Raw genomic sequence first — 21,490 nt, forward strand, 5'->3', positions numbered from 1 at the left:
TTATTGCATCACAGATTCAGAGACATAAGGCCAAAACTTGAACCATCCGTTTTATGTCAGTCAGCTAAGCACTTGTACCTCTGTGTGATCAAGGCTGTCAAAATCCAAGTAAAAAAAAAAAATTAAGATCTAGTAATATCATGTAGATATTACAAGTTAATTTATACCACGACTATACATCTGAAGAGAGATTCTAGCACACGCCTGCCTACTCAAGTCTGAACTCAAGAGATTCCATGCTACTTGGCAGTTGATAAACCGCATGACGTCTCCTGCTAATAACTGCAAAGAAAAGCCAGTCAGCATGTTAAGAATTCTTAGCCATAAACGTAGTTTACACTTGAAGTGGGAGGGTATAAAAATATATATAATCTACATTGTAACTATCACAGCAGTCTGTTTAAACACAAAAAACAACCCTTCGGGCTGCAAACTACAAGTTCCTCTAAATGGAAGTGATGGATCAGAAAGTAGTTGAACTCTTTCAAACACACTTAGAACTAGGTAAGTGCTCAAAAACACAGGCATTTGCTCTTACCTACCTCGTCTTGATACTTAGTGATCAAGGATCTTTTATTTCTGTAGCAAAACAGAACATTTCTTCTTTGTTTATAAGCTACAGTTTCTTCTGCACAAATCTTATTGAGCTTTACTATATACTGCAGCTTCTGTAGCATTTATCATAATCAGTCTGATCTGTCATTTTGCAGTCTCCTACTAAGCAAGATGCAGCACTTGCCTTTGATTCTTGCTTTTGTGGACACAAATCACAACAGAGTCAAAGGGATGAGACTTGATTAGAAGTCAGGCTTAAGTTAAACAGGCCTCCCTCAGAATATACATTCAAAGACAAGACAGCAAAGTAGCCAGAAATATTGGATTAACTACAGAAAAGAATAATTGCTGGCAAAAGCAAGGATTCTCTTGGCATGACTGCCCCATCCATTTGGCAAATAACCTACTGCCTGAATTATATTTTTCTTAGACATACACTGTGCCAATCCGCATGCGTAATTTTTGCAAGTGCTGTTCTCGCTCTCATCCCCCCCTCTTCCAGTAAAGAAAACAGGGTGGACAAATTAGCTGTCCTCAGTTGTTCCAAAAGGTCATTAGCAGTTTGCTGTTCACCTTTCATTTGTCAGCATAATCTTCTAAGCAGTAACTTCCTTTTATTCAGCATTCTCTTCCAAATTGGAATCAGTATTGTTTTTGCAGGACTGAAGTGGGGGGGGGGGGAAGGGGAAAGGAGGTAAATAACATTCTCCACCAATAGACTGTACTGCTTTTTTGCAATATTCAGAGTGCGCTTTTTTTTTTTTTTTTAAAGTACTGCTCTATCATGCAGTCAGGTTCTACCAGTGATAAAGCTTAACCACTGAAATATTTTGAACTTTAAATCTTATACTCAGACAAAAAGGCAAAAAAACCCACACATCACTGTGCCCAATAAGCCTAGTCAAATTATTTACATCCTAATATAACAATTTAGATGTCACCTATAAAAGTTTTTTTTTTTTTTTTAAAGGCAGAGGCTTACTAAAATTGGACTTCATCCAGAAATACTTGAGATTAAGAAGGTAAATAGTCTAACAGAGTCATCAATATTCTCAATGAATCAGGAGCCAGAGGCATTTCGTGATCTACAGATTGAGACTAACAAAAGCAGGAGCTCACAAAAATTTTTAGTTCACATAATTGGCTTTATAGGAACTACTCACATTCTGCAACTCATTGCTTTAAGCAAAGTTAAAACACTGTAAAGGTACAAACTTCTAGTGTAGTCAGGGGGAGTGTGGGGAGGGAGGAGAATGGTCTTAGGTATTCTTAATAAGTCAAAAGCAGTAAGGAGGTAAATATCCTGTGTCTCAATGACTGATGAAACCAAAGAGAAAAAAAAACAGACCTACATATAACCGGAGCAAGAAGCCAAAGTAAGCACAGGCCACACATACTGGATCTCCTTGAGCATCAGCACCTTGTGTAGCTCTCTACAGATGCAGGCTTGAATTCAAAGCCTGGTTTTATAACCCTAACCCTACAAATAAGCAGTGATGTTTAATATGAAAAGAGACAAAAAAAAAGTCTGCAGACATCCAGTTTCTATAACACAAGTAGAACAAGGAAGGAGAAGGACAGAAGAGAGAAAACAGCAATTCATCTGGATTCAAAAAAATCCTACCTCTGCCACTACACTATGTTATCATAAAGGGGAATATTTTCCGCTGTCTTTCCCTATGTCCATCTCTATCTAGATTTAAGAACTTCTGCCAAGAGCAGCTTATGCAACTGCACAATATACTGTGGATCTCAGGAATCATAGGTAGGTACAAATAAGTTATAAAAATGTATTAATACATTTGGTGATGCACTAGCCCTATTTAAGGGCATCCATCAATTTTACAGCCTACAACATGAGACCAAGTGCAAAAATGATCTTTGTTTCAAAAACCTTCAAAAAAGTTTTTGCCTTAAAGTTTAAAGGATTTTAATGCCTAATTAATACAGTTTAAGCTGCAGTAAAGCAGGCAAAGTTAGTTGATTTAGACTATTAATTTTTTTTAATTCTGCATAAACAAATACCTTCAGAATATTAGCACAATGCAGAGTGCTAGCATGTTATCTAAGACATCATCAGCAACACCAGAACCTAACAAAGCAAAATGAATAGGGGTGGAAAGAAAAAAAAAAAAAGGGGGGGGGGGGAAAGGGGGAAGCTCTCCCATATGAGAAAGTCATTTAATTTAGCTATAGGAAGAAATATTAGATAATTACTGAGGAGAATTCAAAAGTGCTCAAAATCCCAGAAGAGAAGCCATAGGCTTCCAAAGGAAGTCACAAGAGTTTGTGTCTTATAAAGAGTAAGAATTTGTTACTATACATCCAGGTAAACAAACAGCTGCAGAGAGACAAAGTCCCTGGAAGAGCTCTAGAAGAGGAAAATTACACATCAGCTCTTTTGAGCGAACACCTGAGTCATACCTCTACGTAGCCAACAACAAACTACATCACTGAAGAACCTATGGCTCTGATGTCAACAGGGCTTCTTAACAGAGTTGCACCTTGCTTTATTGGATCCCCAATAATTTGCAGACCTTCACCTTTTATCGATACTTCTCAGTTTTATACCATGCTTTGGAGGGAAAAAAAAACAACCTATACACACACACACCTTAAATGAATAAATATTCTTAAATAAGGTTACCTTCCTGAAAATTTTGGAGTGGAGAAGCTTTTTTGTTTTCTTATTCTAATATAGCATACGCTCCTGACACGACAGGCCATTCCCTCTGAAAGAGGACGCCAAACAATTAACAGCTTTCAAAATACACTGTATCATGAATGAAGTATTTCGTTCTAGTAGGTTCTTCAGTTTTACTTACATAAACTTTGCAAAAGCTTAAAGTTGACACCTAAGACCTAATCCTCCCTCAGGAGCTGTTCCACACGCCTCCAGAATCGCTCTCCTCTGCTGTTCCTTGGGCCAGAGAATCTGCTAATGATTAGGCTCCAGTAAGCTATGGCAACTTGTTCACTTGAACAGCGATTTCTTCTGGAAAAAAAAATCTGTTAGTCCTTGATACAAACTGTTACTGACAATTACTGCAGCATCTGGGACACAACACACTTTTCTCAAAACTGACAGGTTCATGCGTAAATTTCAATTGGTGGATGCAAATTAAGCCAGCTTCTTAAAGTGACTATCTAATAAGTAGTTACAAGGCACTGTCTTACCGAATATAACCAGGTCCTGAATGTGGTAACTGATCTTTAGATGTTTCATATTTACTTTTCATATTTATCAACTGTGAACAGAAATCGCCAATTAAGAAAAACAATCAGAAATCCAGTAGTCGTTTTACAAAAGTGCTGTATTTTATTCAAAACCATATTAGATATTCCTACTAGTATTTATTAAAGATTGTTCAGAGTAGTAGTTTTTCCTCGAAGGTAGGGAGAGAAACACGTCCGAGCGTGAAACCCCTACTGGAGGCAGTGTGCCATTTAAATACTTCAGGGAAGCCTCTAGCCTTGAACACCAAAACCACCAAACTACCCCTGAATACTAACTAACCTGTAAATAGAAAGAAGATAAATCAAACAGTCTTTTTCAGGTATGTTACCACAGTATCATAGAATCATCTGGCAATTTAAGCTTACAAGCAATATTTTCTCTATACTTCTCAAAACAGAGTATAGACCACAGATGTGGTATGCTCAGACCTATCAACACAGCTTTGCTTTTCTAGGTACAGCGGAAGAAAACTGCTGTTTCAAGAATTCAAATGAACTCTAGCAATTAACATTTTTCTTTTTTAATATTAAAAGCCGTATCTCAAGCTGCCATAGATGAACGGCGTGATAAGAGGCTAAGGGAGAGCTAAATGAAAATGGGGTTTTCCTCCCAGTGACATGAATACTTTTCTTTGCTCATTCCACCTCTTGAAAAATGGAGAAGTTACATTTGACACATTGGTACCATCAAATTCACCACACCACCACATTAACAGAGTATCCAACACTAAGTATTTTTCCCAGTTATAGGCAGGAAGCATGGTGGGGGGGAAGGGGGAAGACTGGTTACAATTATCACTGTGTGAAATACAATTTTCTCTAGGGGGAAAAAAGGAAAAATTGCTAGTCTCTTTTTAGCTTTCTAAGCAAGCTGAACATAAGACAATGCTGTCTTTACCACTATACACATGCTGGAACTCCACACTGACTCCAAAGGACAGCCTCATGAAATTAGATTACTACTGCTATTCACGGGTGCAAAGCTAGCTAATTAGCAAGGAATTAGTCAGGAATTACTAGTTTTAAGTGCAGAATAGCTACAGACAGAGGTTAGCACTAGGATAATCTAATCCAAGAACAACTCTCAAGAGGAAACTAGAGAAAGGATAGAATTTCCCCAGATCTCTTGTCTTATTTTCAGCAGCCAGAACCAGAAAAGCAAGTAATACCTCTTTTTAACAAGAATAAATTCCTAAATACAAGCACCTAGAGGTTGCTTCTGTCCCCATACTTTACATTCGTATTTACAGTTGCATCCAGCACTGGTAAGTGTGGCCAAAGCATTCATTTCTCAGGATAGTCTCTTACTGGATCCCAACTGCCGCTCCTGTAACTTATCTCTTTCTTTTCACAAACTACCACCATTAGTAATGGATTCAGATTTTTCTGGTTTTACATTCATTAGATTTACACCTGGAACTGCCTGTGTAGTACAGGAAGATTTTTCCTCTTCTTCCAGAGGCAGTAAGATTAACATTTCCAGTACTACTTATCTGCAGAAGTTAAATCTTTTGACAAACAGCAAAGGAGATACTCTAAAACTCTAAATGACATTCAGGCTGCATTTGGGCTTACAATATTGCAGTAAAACGCGTAAACTTTAATTGTGTTAAGGAGTACAGCACCCTCTTGCTGAGGGAGCAACCAGGTTTTCAGATTTTTCTTTGTTTCTGCATCTTCTTAGCTGGCCCAGTAATCAACATTTTATTAAAATAAAATACGCAGTGTAAGTGTCGAAAGTTACGCTAGGTTGTCTTGTATTTTCTTTTGAAAAAGGTAGCTTTTAACTCGCCACTGTTAAGTGGAATAGCAAACCCTGTTTATAAAATAAATGTGACTTCAGAGGAAGCTCATGAAGTTGAAAAAACTCCAGCCAAAGTCTTGTATACTGTGGGTAAAGTAACATTTATCATGCATGAAGTTGTTTGCCATTTCTGTTCATTTAAATAAAACGAAGTTCGAGGGCCGGTCAACTAAAATGCATAGGAATTACACACCTTTCATTGGCCTTTCTGCATTTCACAAACTTTCAAGCATTAAGCACAAAGCCTCCTGAATCCGTTAAGGTACTAAGAAAGCAGTAGGACTTTGGGTGAAACTTATTTTACTCTTACTAAGCCTACAAATCTTTAATAAGCATTGTGACATACCAGCATTAGCATTTAGTACCACTCTTCCGCACATCAATTTAGCCATATAGAGACAAATACCAAGCATTCTGCCTGATCGCCTGAAAGCGGATAGAAAATGGGTGACCAGAAGCCATGTCCAGTGAAATTCACCAACAGAACCCACTGCATTAACACAACCCACCCTCTCCGCGATGCTGTTCTCAGAAGCCAGGAAACTGACGTTACACAATGATTCCTCATATAAAAAACCGAAACTGTTAAACTGTTTTTCCATGGAGTAGGAGACAAAGTACATACACCTAGTGAAAATAACACTATCATTAGCATCCGGATTATTCAAGTTGCAGTAGTAGAAAAAAGATAAAAGTGGAAGCAAGTCATGAAGTTTGATGAGCTTTCTAAAAACTTACTGTTTTATAGGGTTTGATAGACGTGAAATTACCACCTACCAAAAGGAAGCCCAATTTGGCCCACATAACTGATCCTGTCACAGCAAAGCAACTGCAATACTTTGAACACAAGACTGCAAATTATAGTCACAACACAGGAAAATAACTAGAATGATATTTGAGATTGATTTTTTAAAAGACACACCAACTTACATCTCACCTGGGACCCTGAGGCTTGGCCCCAGTAGAAGGTTTTAGAGAGGAGTTCTTTTATTTTTAATATTTTTACATTCGTCAGATGTGACAATCATTGCTTACAGTTATTTTAGTATCACAACAAATAGTGGTTATAAACTAATTTTAGATTGAACGTAAAAGTTTTCAGATGCAATTAGAACATGATCAATTGTAATCTTGAGGACAAAGCTACTGCTGTTTCTGTGTGTAGGTCTGCATTTGCAGGTCAGATTTTTTTCAGGGGTGTTTCACTCTCTTCAAAAAGCCAGCCCCACTCTACACTCAGTTTAACAGACCTTTAGAAGCCATTAGTCTTAGAGACATATTGTTAATGAAGATAAGTACTAAAACCATCCAGGCGTAAATAGGGCATAAAGTCTTGTCCAAAGACTTCTTCATATTGATAGAACTTTGCATTAATGAATCACAGGAGTCAATGATTCAATGCTTGAGATAAGCATAGTGGCTGAATTAGTGTTCTCAAAAAAAATAAAACAGGTAAGCTCAGTACCAAGCCTTGTCAAAATAAAGTGTTAAGAAAATCCAAAGTGTTTCATTCCCTCCCCACCCCCCCAAGTACCCTGATCATCTTTTGTATTCTTGATCTATCCTTATTCTCCTGAAACTACTAGAAAGGCAACAGCTGAGGAATGCTGCCACTCTTATACCATGCTTTCCATTGACTGTCATTTCAGGAATGCATATAGAAAAGTAAAGCAGCTTGGAATGTCTCCACCCATCCAGCAGCTTCAGAAGCTGTCCAGCTTACCAACAGCTCCACAGCCTTACAGCTGCATTCCAAGTCCACATTTTTATGCTTATCCAGATCAATGAAAAAAATATTGAAAAGCATTGATATAAAATTGGTTAGGTAAACGTCTTCATATGATGCATGTCCTATGTGGCATATGCTTCATAGGTACTATAGTATGGCATAATAAGGTATGAGGTATAATGTACTCTTTCTTCACTGTAAGAGTCCTGAAGCATATACTCACATTATAGTTGTCCATCACATTCGTTTCCAAGCACATTGGTTTGTCTAAGCTAGAGCTGTCCAAATATAATTTTGGGACAAATTCTAAATATTGGCAAGAACACATTCGTGTTCCTCAATTACACACCCTGTTGGCCTCACCTCAAGTATCACATTAACACAGAAAGAAGCAAGCAGTTTGCTAGAGCCTCAGATTTTTGGAAGATTGCTGTACATGTCTTACAGCCCAAGTAAGAAGAACCTTTTTTTGGTTGGAGGGCAGGGATAAACAAGTATAGAACTGGCCAAAAGCCTGTCAAACCATTCATTCCAACTAAAACCCCTCAAGCCTGGAACACAGATTCTCAGTTGAAAGACTGAGGTCATATCTCTATGAACAACTTATACTGGCTAGCTGACTGTCTCCCAGCTTCAGATCAGGTCAATAATCTAAAATTTAGTAATCTGGTAAACAATAGCAAAATGGTAATGCAGTGACCTGCTACTAAGATGCCAAGATCAAAAAAGGCCTCAAATTTAATGCGTTCACATCAGTTTTATTCACACGTATAATCACACACATCTACTTCTAAAAGATGCTTTTGATGACTTCTTACAAAGGGACTGTTCCAAGATTCCAAGCATATGCCAGAATACATACAAAACTATGGATAATACTTTATTGCAAAAAGCGGCATTAACGCTACAGTGAAATTCATAGCTACAGGACAACAGAAACGTTAAACTCCTCCTCTATGACCAGACGAAGAAGTTTATGAAATCTGTCAGTTTTGAAATCTGTCCGTTACAATACCGAGGAAACGCACTTTAAATACTTAAGTAATCTTACACTATATGCTAGAATTCACTTGAGTTACTTCATTAGGCACCAGAAACATGCATAGCAATGAAAATGGCTATGCAAACAAACATAAAAAGCCTGGGTTCACACTTGACACAACATGAGGAGGCCAAGATACATTTAGATATAACAAACCTAAAAAGGTGAAAGATTGTGTTACTCGTTTCATTTACTAATACACAGGAATTCTTTTGAAAGCAGTACTTAAGTTTCCACTATTATACTCAAGGTACGTTATAAAGAAGCACATCTCTTACTCTCTGCACCTTAAAGGTTAACAACAGCCACGCACACACCCCCAAACACACCCACCTTGAGTTTGGTAGAATCTAAACCTAGCTACTGCAACTACTGAGAGACAGATCTATGGCCCGCACAAAAACCAACTCTTATTACAAAAGGAGATTTTAAACAAGTATGCTCTGTAGTCTAACCGGAGAGTGAAATCGCTTATTGCAGGACTCGGTTTCTCTAAGCTTTGTTGTACAAAGAGAAGATTAAACAAATGAGAATCATGTAATACAAACAAATAATCCAAAATTATCACTTGTGTATCATCAACAAGGGCTTTCGAGGGCTGGGGTGGGGGGATCTCCCTCCCAACAGTGAGATTTAGATGTCAGTTTCATAACAGAGCACAAACTGAAGTTTTCTTACTTGACTGCCTTGAAAAATTAACAGGTCTACTATACGCACCAATATTTTCATTATGCAGAAGTAGCAGGGCAGAACTCACAGGTGGAAGGTTACTAAGGTAGCTTCGAGCTATTTCCATCCCTTCCTATTCCATGGCTGTTGGAAGCTGCTGCTATAATGCAGACACCCTAGAGATTTAAGAGGGCAGCAACTTTTTCTTTGCTCTTGTGTCTTTACATGTTGTGCATTCTGTGGCCCCAGCTCACATATATACGACCTGCGTTATCAATCGTCAAAAGGGTCCCAACACTGCAGGCTTACATCCTCTATCTCATTCTAAGGTAATGGGATTGAGTCCTGGAAGATTTTGGGTTTTTTGTTTTGTTTTTAAACCCATTCACTCCTGTTTGTAAGGCTATCATAACAAGGATGACAGTTGCTGTCTACTGCAATGATAAACTTCATCATATCAGGCAACTACAACTGTGCTCCCACAAGTCCCAATGGAATTTTTCAGATAAGCTATTGCAGAAACTCCCTCAAAGAAAGGAACTGCTTATCCAACACATAAATCCCAAGTATAAAACTGATGGAAATATTAAGATAGCAATAATTGTCCTGGATCAGTAAGCAAGAGTAAGTGTTCAATGAAACACACTTGTGAATGGCTTCTCAGCATCTTAATTACTACTGATGGACCAATGCTGTACAGTACTACAGCAGCAGCAAATAGCGGTATGTGGTGTTAATAGAAGTTATGTCTGTAAACCAATGCATAACTATAACGTGGGTAAAACAGTCAACATCATATATATATTTAGTACTTAGAGATGCAGAAAAACATTGATATTTGCAGCAGAAAGAGGGAATAGCCTTTGGAGAGCTTTTTTTAATCGTACTTCTACTGCCCCCCCACAAAGCACACAAATTCTTCTTTAGGAACTTTTCTTGCTGTTCAGCTTTCACCAATGACAGTACCTGGAGTACTCAATGATCCATACACACAAACAGCCAGGACCATCTCCCTCACCTCACTTCTAACTACAGTATCCTCCTCAAGAATAAATAAGACCAAGACAGGTTCCTTTCATGCTATATGGTGGAACTAGGCCACGGCAAGCACCCTCTTCACTCAGACAGAATGAAGCCAAAAAACCAATCTACCACCTCCTGAGTAGCCTTGAAGAAAGAAGGCAGCCAGAAAGCAGTCTATGTAAATTGTCATGCCTAACTGCAGCCTAATCTCAGCTGCCTTCTTTATCTGGACTACGCAGGTACTCCACAGCACACACCCCATGCTCCCAGGGGAGCGGCACGCACAGGAAATCCAGCCTTCCAGGAACCTGCTGACACCATGGTCCCTCCCCACACTGCTGTCCAGAAAGGGTGGACTCCTCTTTCCTGTACAAAACTCTACATAACTTTTAGACAAACTACTTTTTCAGTCACTTAGACAATGTGTCTCACCAATCAGAGCTAGTGAGCCAGGTCTTCCATTATGAGAGGCAGGGAATGAGAGGAAAAGAATCCAAACTCTGAGGAGGGCTAGGTGCTAAGCTTTTAAGACAGTAGAATTGAATCCCACTCTTACTAAATTTTCTGTAGAAGTAACCGGGTTTTATTGACCCCAATATAGTCTTCTCTTAACATGATTTCAGAATACGCCACTTTTTCCCCCCACTCTGTAGAAGCCATTAATCTGTGAGGTCACAACTCACCTCCGGGCTGTTTTTCCTTTCATCCTTGCATTCAACTGACAAAACAGATAAGGGAAGTTATACTATCTGTAACTTAAATCTCATCCTGTGTGACAAGTGTCTGGAAATACAATATTTAAGAATATAACCAACTCCAGAGTTAACGACATTTGATTATAAGTTTGAAGTCCAATTTAAAAAAGTTCCCTGTATTTTATATATATATATATAGAGAGAGAGAGAGAGAGAGACACACACACACACACACATAAAGATTGCATACCAATTTTGTCCTTTGTACTGAAGGCATAACCAAAATGTAAGGTAACAAATTCCTAAAAGAAGAGAATGATATTTCAATCAGGCATTACATATAGGAATAATTACCATCATCTAATGATGATTCTAACTCCTTCTGTGAGATTTTTAATATAAGATTGATAGAGCAAAGAATTTAACTGATCTGTCCTCAGATAAAATACACAAATCTGCTCATTTCCACACAAGCAAATATAAAACAAAGCAACCTATTAGCAGTGTCGAGAGGCGAGTGAGGGGATGTAGGTGTTATAGAACATAAGGGAGGAGACATGTGTGCTTGATCTTAGAAAGCAGTACCTGAAAATACTCTCCCTTTTCCTCTCCTGAGCTATTAAGCCAGTTGTAAATTTTTTTTTGGTATGCATTACAGGAAATAGTCCTACTTAAAGCTTTCTAATGGCAATGTCATACTACCCTAATAACAGAAGGGTCTAGCTAGTGGCTTTAATAACAAAGCTTGATGCTCCACTTAAGACCAGATCTGAAGTTCACCAGAAATTCAGGATTAATGGTACTTTCTCCTCAGCACTTTCAACCACCTAGGCTGTGGAGAAGAAAACACAGCTTGAGCCTTTTCCTGTAACTGTCACACCTAGTTGGAAAAATATCGAAGATTGGAGAGCAATAAAAATAAAGGTTAAATGTACTATTTCAGAGAGGCATATGCATTTGCTCTTGATAACTGCATGAAAAAAAGAGTGAGATGCAAGACAGAAAGGATACAATCCAAATGAGAAGAGTAACCTCATTCTTGCTGACAAATATATTCCTGCAAAACAATAACACCTACAAGGGATTTGACAGACAAAGGGGGAAAAAAAAAGGAGGAGGCACACACAAGCAGCACTGTACAGGCAACTGTGACAGTCAAACTCAACAACGGGGGTTTTGACACTATTGACACTAGTCAGTCAAAACAGTATCAGCAAGAGTGATGTGTTTTTGAAGAGGTTTCGTCGGCGAAAGACTATAGCTTTGTTCCATGCTCTAGTCAAACTTAATTAGATGCAGCCTATAACATGAATTCATTATGTAATACTTGCACCTATTATTCTATTCTAATATGCCATATAATATACATTGATAATAGTAAAGCAGAACTATACAGTGCTGATTACGGGCAGGGGATTCTTTTGTGTTTTTTTTGAGCAGCGGGCAACATTCACTCATTTATTGGGCTGCCTCAAAATAATTATCATTTCACAATAGATTTTTTTTCTTTTTACATAAGATCATAAAAGTCTCTTCAGCATCAGAGAGCGAGAGAGAGTTAGAGTTTCTGCAGTGATGTAGATCTCCTCTGTTCCTTGGACTTTGCTCATCCAATCTGCAAACTGACCACAGGTTTAAAAAAAAAAAAAGGGGGGGGGGGAGAGATAGAGTCACTTCACAACTATCTTGAAAGCTTTGTTGTATACCGCACCAAAGACGTTTTGAAAGTGCCACCTAGTACTGATGACTATAGACATCATCATCAGTCTTTTATTCTGACAATACAGTTAAACCTAACGTCACCCTTTCCTACCAATCACAGAGTTCAGTAACTTGTAGATCCAGAGATCTAACCAGTTAAGGTATGACTTCTAATACAGAGCTCCCTAGAAGCATGAAGCAATCATTGCTTAGAGAAGTATAAAGATATAAAATCTTGCTATGAAGTGACAGACTAGTCTGAGTTAGGTAGCTTTGCTGTAACAAGTAACATTCTGACAGACTTTTAATCACAACATACATTCATTCTTCCAGTTCAACTTACAACAAGCAGTAAACTAGTATCTTTTACAGGGCAGCAAGTGACAGTTTATATACAGGAAATAGAACCCAATTCTGAACACAAGATGCAAGATTTACTACTTTTTGCTTTATCTAGTGCATCTTCACTACTATGGAACAACTTACATATCTGTAGAACTTTGTATCCTTGAAAATCTACATGAGACAGATATAATACATTAAATTCAGCACCTCATTTTTGTTCAAGAAAACCACAGTATGGTGAGAACATCCTAATTACTTCACTTAACCATGTTGGTAACATTACTAGCTGATCAATGTAGAACTTGCAGACATCAAGGTTTTTTTTCTAAACTACTGAACAGCTTCTAAACCTAAGAACAAAAAGTTGGCCTGTCAAAAATTATTTTTGCTTTTTTTGATATCCAGTAAATTTAATATTCTGGGGAAGCTTTTGGCCTGCTAAAGAAACAAAAACTGTTCAGGCAAACCCGCATTATCTCCGGATTGCCACAGCCTTTCCTTATTTGGCTAACGTTTTGAGATTCCAATCAGACTGCTATGAAGTTCAACATGCACAAAGCATCCATTTTGAGGAAACTTCACAGCCAGTTTCCTTTCCATTCCCCCCTGCCCCAAACGAAAGTTATCCCTCGGTACTCCCTCAAAAAAAAAACCACACTAAAACAAAACAAAAAACCCACCAACACACACAGAGGAACAAAGCAATATAGATTCGTTTTTACACCTCTCCAGTACACGAAAGAAAACTGTAAAAGCCCTGCTTCCCTGAAAGTTCAGCTTTCACACTGCGGCAGAAGCCATCACTAAAGAAAGAAAACCAGCCTGTTATTGATACGCGTTTCTATATTAGGAACAAAACACTGGTTCCCCTTAGAAACCAGGGGGAAATAAGCGATCCGCCTTTTCGCGCACAGAAGAGCGGGTTCCATCAGCTACACGGCAGCGGAATCGCAGGAACGGAGGAAGCAGGAAACTGCTCCCGAAACCCCGGGGCAGAGGCAGCGCGGCGAAGCGACCCCCGCCGCGAGCCCGCCCCCCTCACCTGCCGGACACCACCCACCCCGCCGCGGGCCACCTGTCCCCCCCCACTCGGCGACACCACGGGGGCCGGGCCCGCGCCCCCATCGCCCCTCCCGAGGGAGGCGCTGCCAACGGGGGAAGCGGGGAAAGCGAAAGAGGGTCGGCGGCGGCGGCGCCTCCTCCCCGCCAAGGGAGAGGCCCAACCGCCCCCTTCCGACGCCCGGCCTCGGCCGCTCGGCCCCTCTCCCGACCCGCGGCCGGCGCTGGGGGGCAGCGGGCCCGCGGCACGATACGGCACAGCACGGCCCCTCCCGCCGGCCGCAGCCGCCCCGGACCCCGCTGCCCCCCGCCCCGCGCTCCGGCCCCTCCCCGCCTCGCCACCCCCCAGCGCAGCCGAGAGCAGCCGCCGCCGCCGCCCCCTTCCTCTTCCCGGAGGGGCGCAGCGCGGGGCGGCCTCGCCTCGCCCGCCTCACGCTGCGGCCAGCGCGGCCGGGCCCCCTCCCACCTCGCCCACCCCCACCGCCGGGCAACGGCCGCGGCCCCGCACCGACCTGGTGGAGCGCCGTGAGCCCGTCCACATTGGCGTAGTTGATGTCGGCGCCGCGCTCCAGCAGCCGCAGCACCTCCTCGGTGTCCCCGCTGGAGCAGGCGGCCAGGAAGACGGCGCCGTCGTCGAACTTCACCTTGGTCTTTTTGCGCTTGACCACAGGCGGTTCCAGGTCGGTCTCGGAGCCGATCCAGCGCTTCAACTGCTCGTTCCGCTTCTGCTTGGCGTCCGCCATCTTCATACCCCGCTCCCGCCTGGCCCCCTTCGCGAACGCCGCACCGAGGATAGACTATATACCGCCAGTATCCCACAGAGCACCGCGGCCCGCGCTCACCCTCGCTCGCTCGCTCGCTCGCTCGCTCACCCAGGCGGAGGGCGCAGGGCGGGAGGGGAGGCGCGGCGGCGGCGGGCTCGTTAGCATAATCCCGCGAGATTTCCTCAGGGCGGGGAAGGACGAGGAGCTGGAGGGGCGGGGCTGGGGGGGACAGAGTGGCGCGGGGGCGGGGCGTGTGGCGTCACGGGCCGGGGGAGGTTGGGGGGGGGGGGATGCAGCGGTCTGTGTTGCGGCTGAGGCGGGGCTGCCCCGCTGCGCCTCATGGCGGCCGCGGGTTCAAGAGTTCAGCCTCGGGGCTCACTGGCTTCCCTTGCCCCCGCCGGAGAGGGCAGGAAATCCCCGGGGCTGGCGGGGAGACGGGGCGGGACGGACAGAGCCCCCCGGTGGCACACAGCTTCCCCCCTCTTCGCCCCCCCCCCCCCGCCGCGCCAACGGCCGCCCCTTCCCGGGGCTGGCGCCGGGGGCGGCCGCAGCCCCGGCCCCGCTCGCCTGCCGCGACGCCCCTGTTGGGTGTCTGTTGATTACCGGGTCAGAAAAAATGCAAGCGATGAGGAGCATTCAAATAAAAGCGCCATCGCTGAATGGTAACCGAGGTCATGTTTCGTCCGGGCAAAGTTTATAAGGACAGGCAATAATGTATTTTATTAGATTATCTGATGCAAGCCTTAAATAAAGGCCAAGAAACGAAAAGGCTCGAGCGTGCAGCTTCTGCGTGTTCCTGTGGCTGAAAGCGTGTGTGTTTTGGCCCGTGTCAGTTTAATTAAAGATACTACCTTTCCTTGCAAACTCTTCCCTCTCCGTGACACGCAACAATACTCACATTACTGCCTGTGTTAGCAAGCAGAAGAAATGGAGTCACGGTGAGGAAAGAAGGAAAAAAAACAGGACAAGGGGCTGAGGAGCCCCCATTTGGGATGTTAAAAGTTGTCCCCGTTAGGATGCACCTTGACAGACGAAAGCCCAGTCTCAAATTTTGCCCTGAGGTTTCTGCTTATGAGAACTCCGTTGCAGCGTTGGTTTAAGCTAAACCAAATTTCTGCTTCACTTCCATTTTCTGAAAACCTTGGGACAGCATATCTATCCTTCCTGCTGGGGGAAAATAAGTGGTTACAATGCATATAGCTTTTGAAGATAGAAGCCTCAGAAGTATTTATTCAGAATTATAACTTGCAGGAACCAAGTTATGGGTAGTTAATTTTTTTCCATGCATAGCATGTTTTCTTTAGGTTAAAAAAAATATACATTTTGTCTTAAATTGAATCATCTGTGGGGATAAAACGTGGTTTTAAACTTACTGGAAAAAAAGTTTTAATTTCAACTAATTATAGGAAGCAAAATATAGTTTAAGAGGTTCACCAAACCTCATACACTTCAAGTTTTGCATGGTTTGTTGTTTCTTAATTACAAGGTCTCCTTTTTTCTTCCTACTGTAGACAGTCTCATAGCCTACTCTGGCTTCTTATTTTCATTTATTAGAATATCAGTGGTGTTTCACAAGAAGTGGTAGTAGTGAGGCTACTTTATGTACCTCTAGCAATTTGGTGTGATTAATGCCTTTCGGAAAAGAATTTCATGCAGAGGTTCTTGCATAATATCCGTGAGATTTTCTCATACAGCAATGTGTGAGATCCGATTCGCTGAAAATTTGCAGGCGCAAAGTGCTTGTGAACATTTGAAAGACAACATGTAGACATGATGAAAGATTTGCTTAAGAAAGATCTGAAGTCTAAATAGATAGATGAACCATTACTCAGCACATTATTTACACATTCCCTTTGACAACATGCGTGCATGTTCAGAGATACAGTGTAGGCCCCTGGATTCGCAGGGTTTATTACTAACACGAGGAATCGAGTTGTGCTTCAGCACCGCTCTGGTAGCATTGGCCCAATTTGGGCAGTCACCAGCCTGCTATTTGCCTGCGTCTACTGACAGTACGCTTCTGAGGAGAGGATCTGTGCCTACTTGGGCCACTTTCTGTGGTCTTGGCCTCTTGGGCAAACTTCCTGGGCACAGCCGCTCAATCCAGTGCCATTTCCTAAGGAACAGAAAACTGTAGCTCAGAAAAACATAATGCAGGATAAGAGCTAAGTCCTCTTCTGCCAGATGTCTCAGTTATTTTAAGTATACCCTCCCCAGCACTCTCCTCCTGTCTTTCCATCTCCCAATAGTCTGTCTGAAAATTTAACTCTTCAAAGAAATAAAATAGCTGAAGAATGTAATACAGTGATTTCAGAAAGAAATATTTAAATGAAGTACTTTACTGGTAGCCAAGTAATTCGAAGCCAGTTGATAGGCACTCATTGAGAACGCTCTCGCTCAGGAATTTCACTGTTGCGGAGTATCTTTTAGGTTTCTGTCAAGGCTCCAGTCCTCTCTCCTTGACTTCATTCTTCTAGCTCAGTTTTTTCTTTCTGGTCATGGATTCTCCTTTAACTCCTTTCAGCTGGCTCTCCTTGGCTTCATAGGGAAACGTAGATGTTCTCTAGCATAAAATGCATATCCCTTTCTGTTCTGAAGTATCAGATGGTCTGTTTTTAAAGACCAGGTCTAATACCTCCTTTCTATTCCTATCTTCAGAATATTTTCCACTGATTAATCTCCATCTTTTCAGAAAGGATATGGAAATCCTCTTTCCTTACGCTACTGCTATTTGTATGTTCTACATTCTAGACTTTATTTTTCTTTGACTTTTTCGTTTTTTCCGGTTGGACCTCATTTGGGAGTTGGGTTACCTCTGGGGCTTTCTACCAACCCCACAAGCAACACCATTCATTTAGGCAGCAATTTAATTAAGCCAGTTGGAATTCAATTATTCCATATATATATAAATATAAATATATATATATATGTGTCTCTGTGTGTGTGTGTGTACATGTGTGTGTACATATACATGTATGCCTTTCCCTGACTGCTGTATGCTCTCTAGTAAACTACTTACAGTCTTTGAATGTGATCTAGGAAAGCATATGGTCTTCCTTAAGCAAAAAAGTAGAGATGTCTTTCATGTAAATTGGCTCATCTCTGGAGTTTTTCACGTTCTCTTTATTCAACAAAATTAAGCCACACTTTACAGCAAGAAAAAATTAATAATAAGGGTAATAATAATAATTCTTAACACTTGTTTTTAATTTCCTTATTTTTGCTATCTCCTATCTGACATAAAGGTTTCTAACTTCAGGAGCAAAGGCATACTGGCCTATGTTCTGTACTCTATCACATCAGTTTTATGTCATTAGATTTCACGGTAAAAATAGAGTAGCTGAGAGGAAATAAGGCCCTCTGCAGCTTCTGGTTCAGTACTGATTGAGATAAACATATACAGTTACCAATAATATTTGCTATAGAAACCCGATGTTCTTTTCCAATTATCTGCCTAAGCGTGGGGGTGGGGGTGGTGGTGAAATTCATCTGTGCAGAGGGCAGGACTAAACCCTGTATATTAAAGGCTCACTTTGAAGATCATATTGAAAGTGAGTAAAAAATTTGTCATAAGACAGTGATTACTGTTTGGTTTGATTACAAGACAATATCATAAAATTCAGTTGGATAACTGCATAAATATGCACGTGTACTTGCAATAATAAGAGTATGCTAACAAGAGTCACTTGCAATTTTTCGGCACGTTAACCGAGTCCTACTTAAGGGCACACGAAGTAGGCCTAGTTTTACCAGGCTTTATACCTCTAGCAGACTATCCAACGTACTAGATGTTTTGTAAAATCCTTTGTTTGTATGTATATGTATAGCATTAAACATGATTGCATATGTAATTTTCTGCCTACAAATAGTAGCACATGAATCCAGTAGGACCACCTTTCTGTAAAGATAACCAGGTAAACATTTGCAGAGATAGCATCTATGCTTGTATATATTTTCATTTAATTTAGTGCCATGCTGCAAATGATCAATAAAATGAATAAACAATGGTATTGTTATCAGTATGCTTTCTGGTTTTCCATTTTTTAATAAAAGTATCACAATCATGGGGCTTTGTTCAAAGCTAGTTCACACAGACCTCTGTACTGCAGAAGTATAAAGATTAAGCTTTTGCACTACCCAAAATAGTCATCTTCTGGGACACAGAATTTTTGTTCTGACTTCCTAAGGAAAATTGTTTTCTTCTCTTTCATCTCGAACAGCAACAGACACATTATGGCTTCTGAAAACTAACATTTTCCCCTCTTCAGTGAGGAAAAGTAATATATCAAAGTTAATTCCCTCAACTCCGGCACTGGGAAAATAGATAATTTGAAGAGATAGTGACAAATACACTATGTTGATGCAAATGTTTCCAGTAAATCTTCCAGGTTATTATGAAGGATTGTGTATTTTAAAAAGAGAGAAGGAATAAGAAAATAGAAAAAGCCTTTTCACCATGAAAAAAAGCCATACTAGAGATTTTTATCTTAAGTATGCGGCATTTCTTTTCTTTATTTGACAGTCATATTTCTTTCTATTTTTAAATATGCTGTATTCTCCACTCTAATTGTGTGATGAACCCCCACAAATAACAGTGAAAACTCACTGGTACATTACCTATCCAGAGAAAAGAGGTAGAAAGACTGTATACAAAGTGCTATAAAAATTTTAAGATAAATTAACTAAGCAGGCGTCTCACTCTTCAGTCTCTTTCAGTTATGAGTAAATCTGAACATTCCTTTGTAAAAAAGCTATGTATAACATTTACTCTGTTCTTAACAAAAAATATCGTTCTTACACAGAGAGCCTACATTTCAAGGTGGGAAGGTTAGTTTTTTAGTGCTGCATAATCCTGAATCACCCAAACCAAAACTAAAACTACCATAGCAACCTCGGCACATATTTATAAACTATGCAGTTCTGAATCAAATTTGCAATGTTGTATTCTCCCAGCATCTTTTATGAGCTTTACACAGATTGCCATTTTGATATTCTTGGATGGGAATGCAAACTAACAATTAAACTTGATTCACATACAGATTCTCTGACATACTTCCATTTGTATCCATCTGTTAAAATGGCATTCGGTCTACTGACAATTTCCATAGTGCATGGGTTAAGCTAAAAATAGTTGTGTTGGTTAGTAAAAAGTAACACCATGTCTTTCAGAAATAAGGAAATATGCTTATTTATAAAATGGGTTTTAGAAAACCATTCTTACTTTTTTACTAAATAAATTAAAATTTCTCCTAGTCATTCTGCAACAGCACAGAACGGAATCATGTGCTGTATAATAGAAGTATAGGCACCCTATTTCTGTTCAGTCTCTGCAGCCTGGGGAACTCGGCACGTGTGTAGGTGAAGACATCTTGTTAGACGCTTTGCCGTGGTACTTGTCCGTTTTGGCCTCCTGCTGTTGACAACGTGTATCTTTGCTTCATTCTAATGTTCAAAATACCACATAATCTGAGTTCTTACAGGTGCTTGCATCCATCTCTGTTCAGCATTTCTGCAGGCAGACAGTGTTTCTTTTCTACTATTCCCTGTGACTTGAGTCAAGGAGTCTACTATTGAAATGCACAATTTAGATACTTAGTGGGGGAGGGAATGACACTGTCAGTTTGAAATGCAGGCAAGATGTTCCCTGTGAGCTGCATTCTGAACATATCACAGCCGGGGAAAATACTTCCAGGGCTGCAGGAGGACGATCTGGACAAAGAGAAATGAAAGACATCCTGTTCTAGCTTCTCACTCACAATGCAAGTGTACATGCACTACAAGGTTGTCCATGGGCTTGTCCCTTAAGTTTTTGCCTTTCTGTTACTGGAAGGCACGTGGATTTCTTTTTAAAATTTTCTTCTTTTTATATAAAAATATTCTCTCTCTAACAGGGAGTTTAAAAGTGCAGAAATATCAGTTTGAGTGAACAATGGGTTTGGCTTAGATTTTGGGCATCTATGAATATGCCCTGCAGTTCACAGTGTCTACAGGCTCTATTTTTATGAGCCAGCAGAGCATATGACATAACTGCGTGCTCACATCATGTTTAGTCTTAGCAATGTAGTAACATAAGTAATGCACCTATATCACTATCACAAATAATAATATTGCCCTTTGGGCTATTCAGGCAGCTGTTAAATGGAAAACCAAATGTTTTTCTTTAGAATGACAACTGGCTGATAGTATAGTGACGCTCTTTTATAAGACTATTCGTAAAGACCTGTTTCCCTCAACAGAACAGAAACAAATAACTGAAAGCAATTTCCTTGCTCAGAAATCTCTTTTTCCCAGTAGTTCCATGTCCTAATAAATGCTTCCACTACTGCTTTTCTACATTTATTATTAGCCGTGTGTTTGCTTCATGGAGTTACTGCTTCTGTAGGTGGCTCCTCAGGCTACAGGTTAACTGATCTGATTTTGCCCCAAGTGCCCAAGTGACTTCTATGGTAGCTTCCTATTGTTCCTAAGCGCATGTCCATAGGGAAATTGAATTGCTCCATCCTGCCAATTTAAAAGAAGGGTGACTTACTCCAGACGATTAATCATCTGAGGCAACTAATCTATCGCAACCACTAATGTAACACTAAGGAACTTAAGAAGCTTTAATTTCAGTATCATGAATACATAGCAATCTACACATTAGAGTCTTTTAAAACGGCTTCTGGTTTGACAGGCTCATGGCTTTCCACCCTCAGCTGATGAAATCACATTTCCTAACCATTCCTAAATTCAGTCTTCACAACAGCTGAGCAGGCGCAGTTGAGAAGGAAGCTGTAAAAATCTTTTTCCTTTAGCAGCTGATTAAAGTAACTCAAAACCAGCTTCTTGCCAGCAAAGCATTATTTATCCGCTTAGCATAAGATGAGG

At 40.8% G+C, this 21,490-nt stretch overlaps 1 protein-coding gene across 4 annotated transcripts in view; it reads right to left on the minus strand.

Moving 5' to 3' along the window:
- Positions 1–14,799, minus strand: part of PPP1R12A (protein phosphatase 1 regulatory subunit 12A) — a 134,505-nt gene extending 119,706 nt beyond the window's left edge. Inside the window, exon 1 of one of the 4 annotated variants that reach the window (XM_068936358.1) lies at positions 14,372–14,799. In XM_068936358.1, coding sequence (XP_068792459.1) covers positions 14,372–14,608 — 237 coding nt within the window. In that variant the 5' untranslated portion in view covers positions 14,609–14,799. The remainder of the gene's footprint in view (positions 1–14,371) is intronic. The other 3 variants (XM_068936360.1, XM_068936359.1, XM_068936361.1) reach the window with 3 other exon arrangements.
- Positions 14,800–21,490: the final 6,691 nt, after the last annotated feature.

The sequence above is a fragment of the Struthio camelus genome, chromosome 1, assembly GCF_040807025.1.
Source record: "Struthio camelus isolate bStrCam1 chromosome 1, bStrCam1.hap1, whole genome shotgun sequence".
Lineage (NCBI taxonomy): Eukaryota > Metazoa > Chordata > Aves > Struthioniformes > Struthionidae > Struthio > Struthio camelus.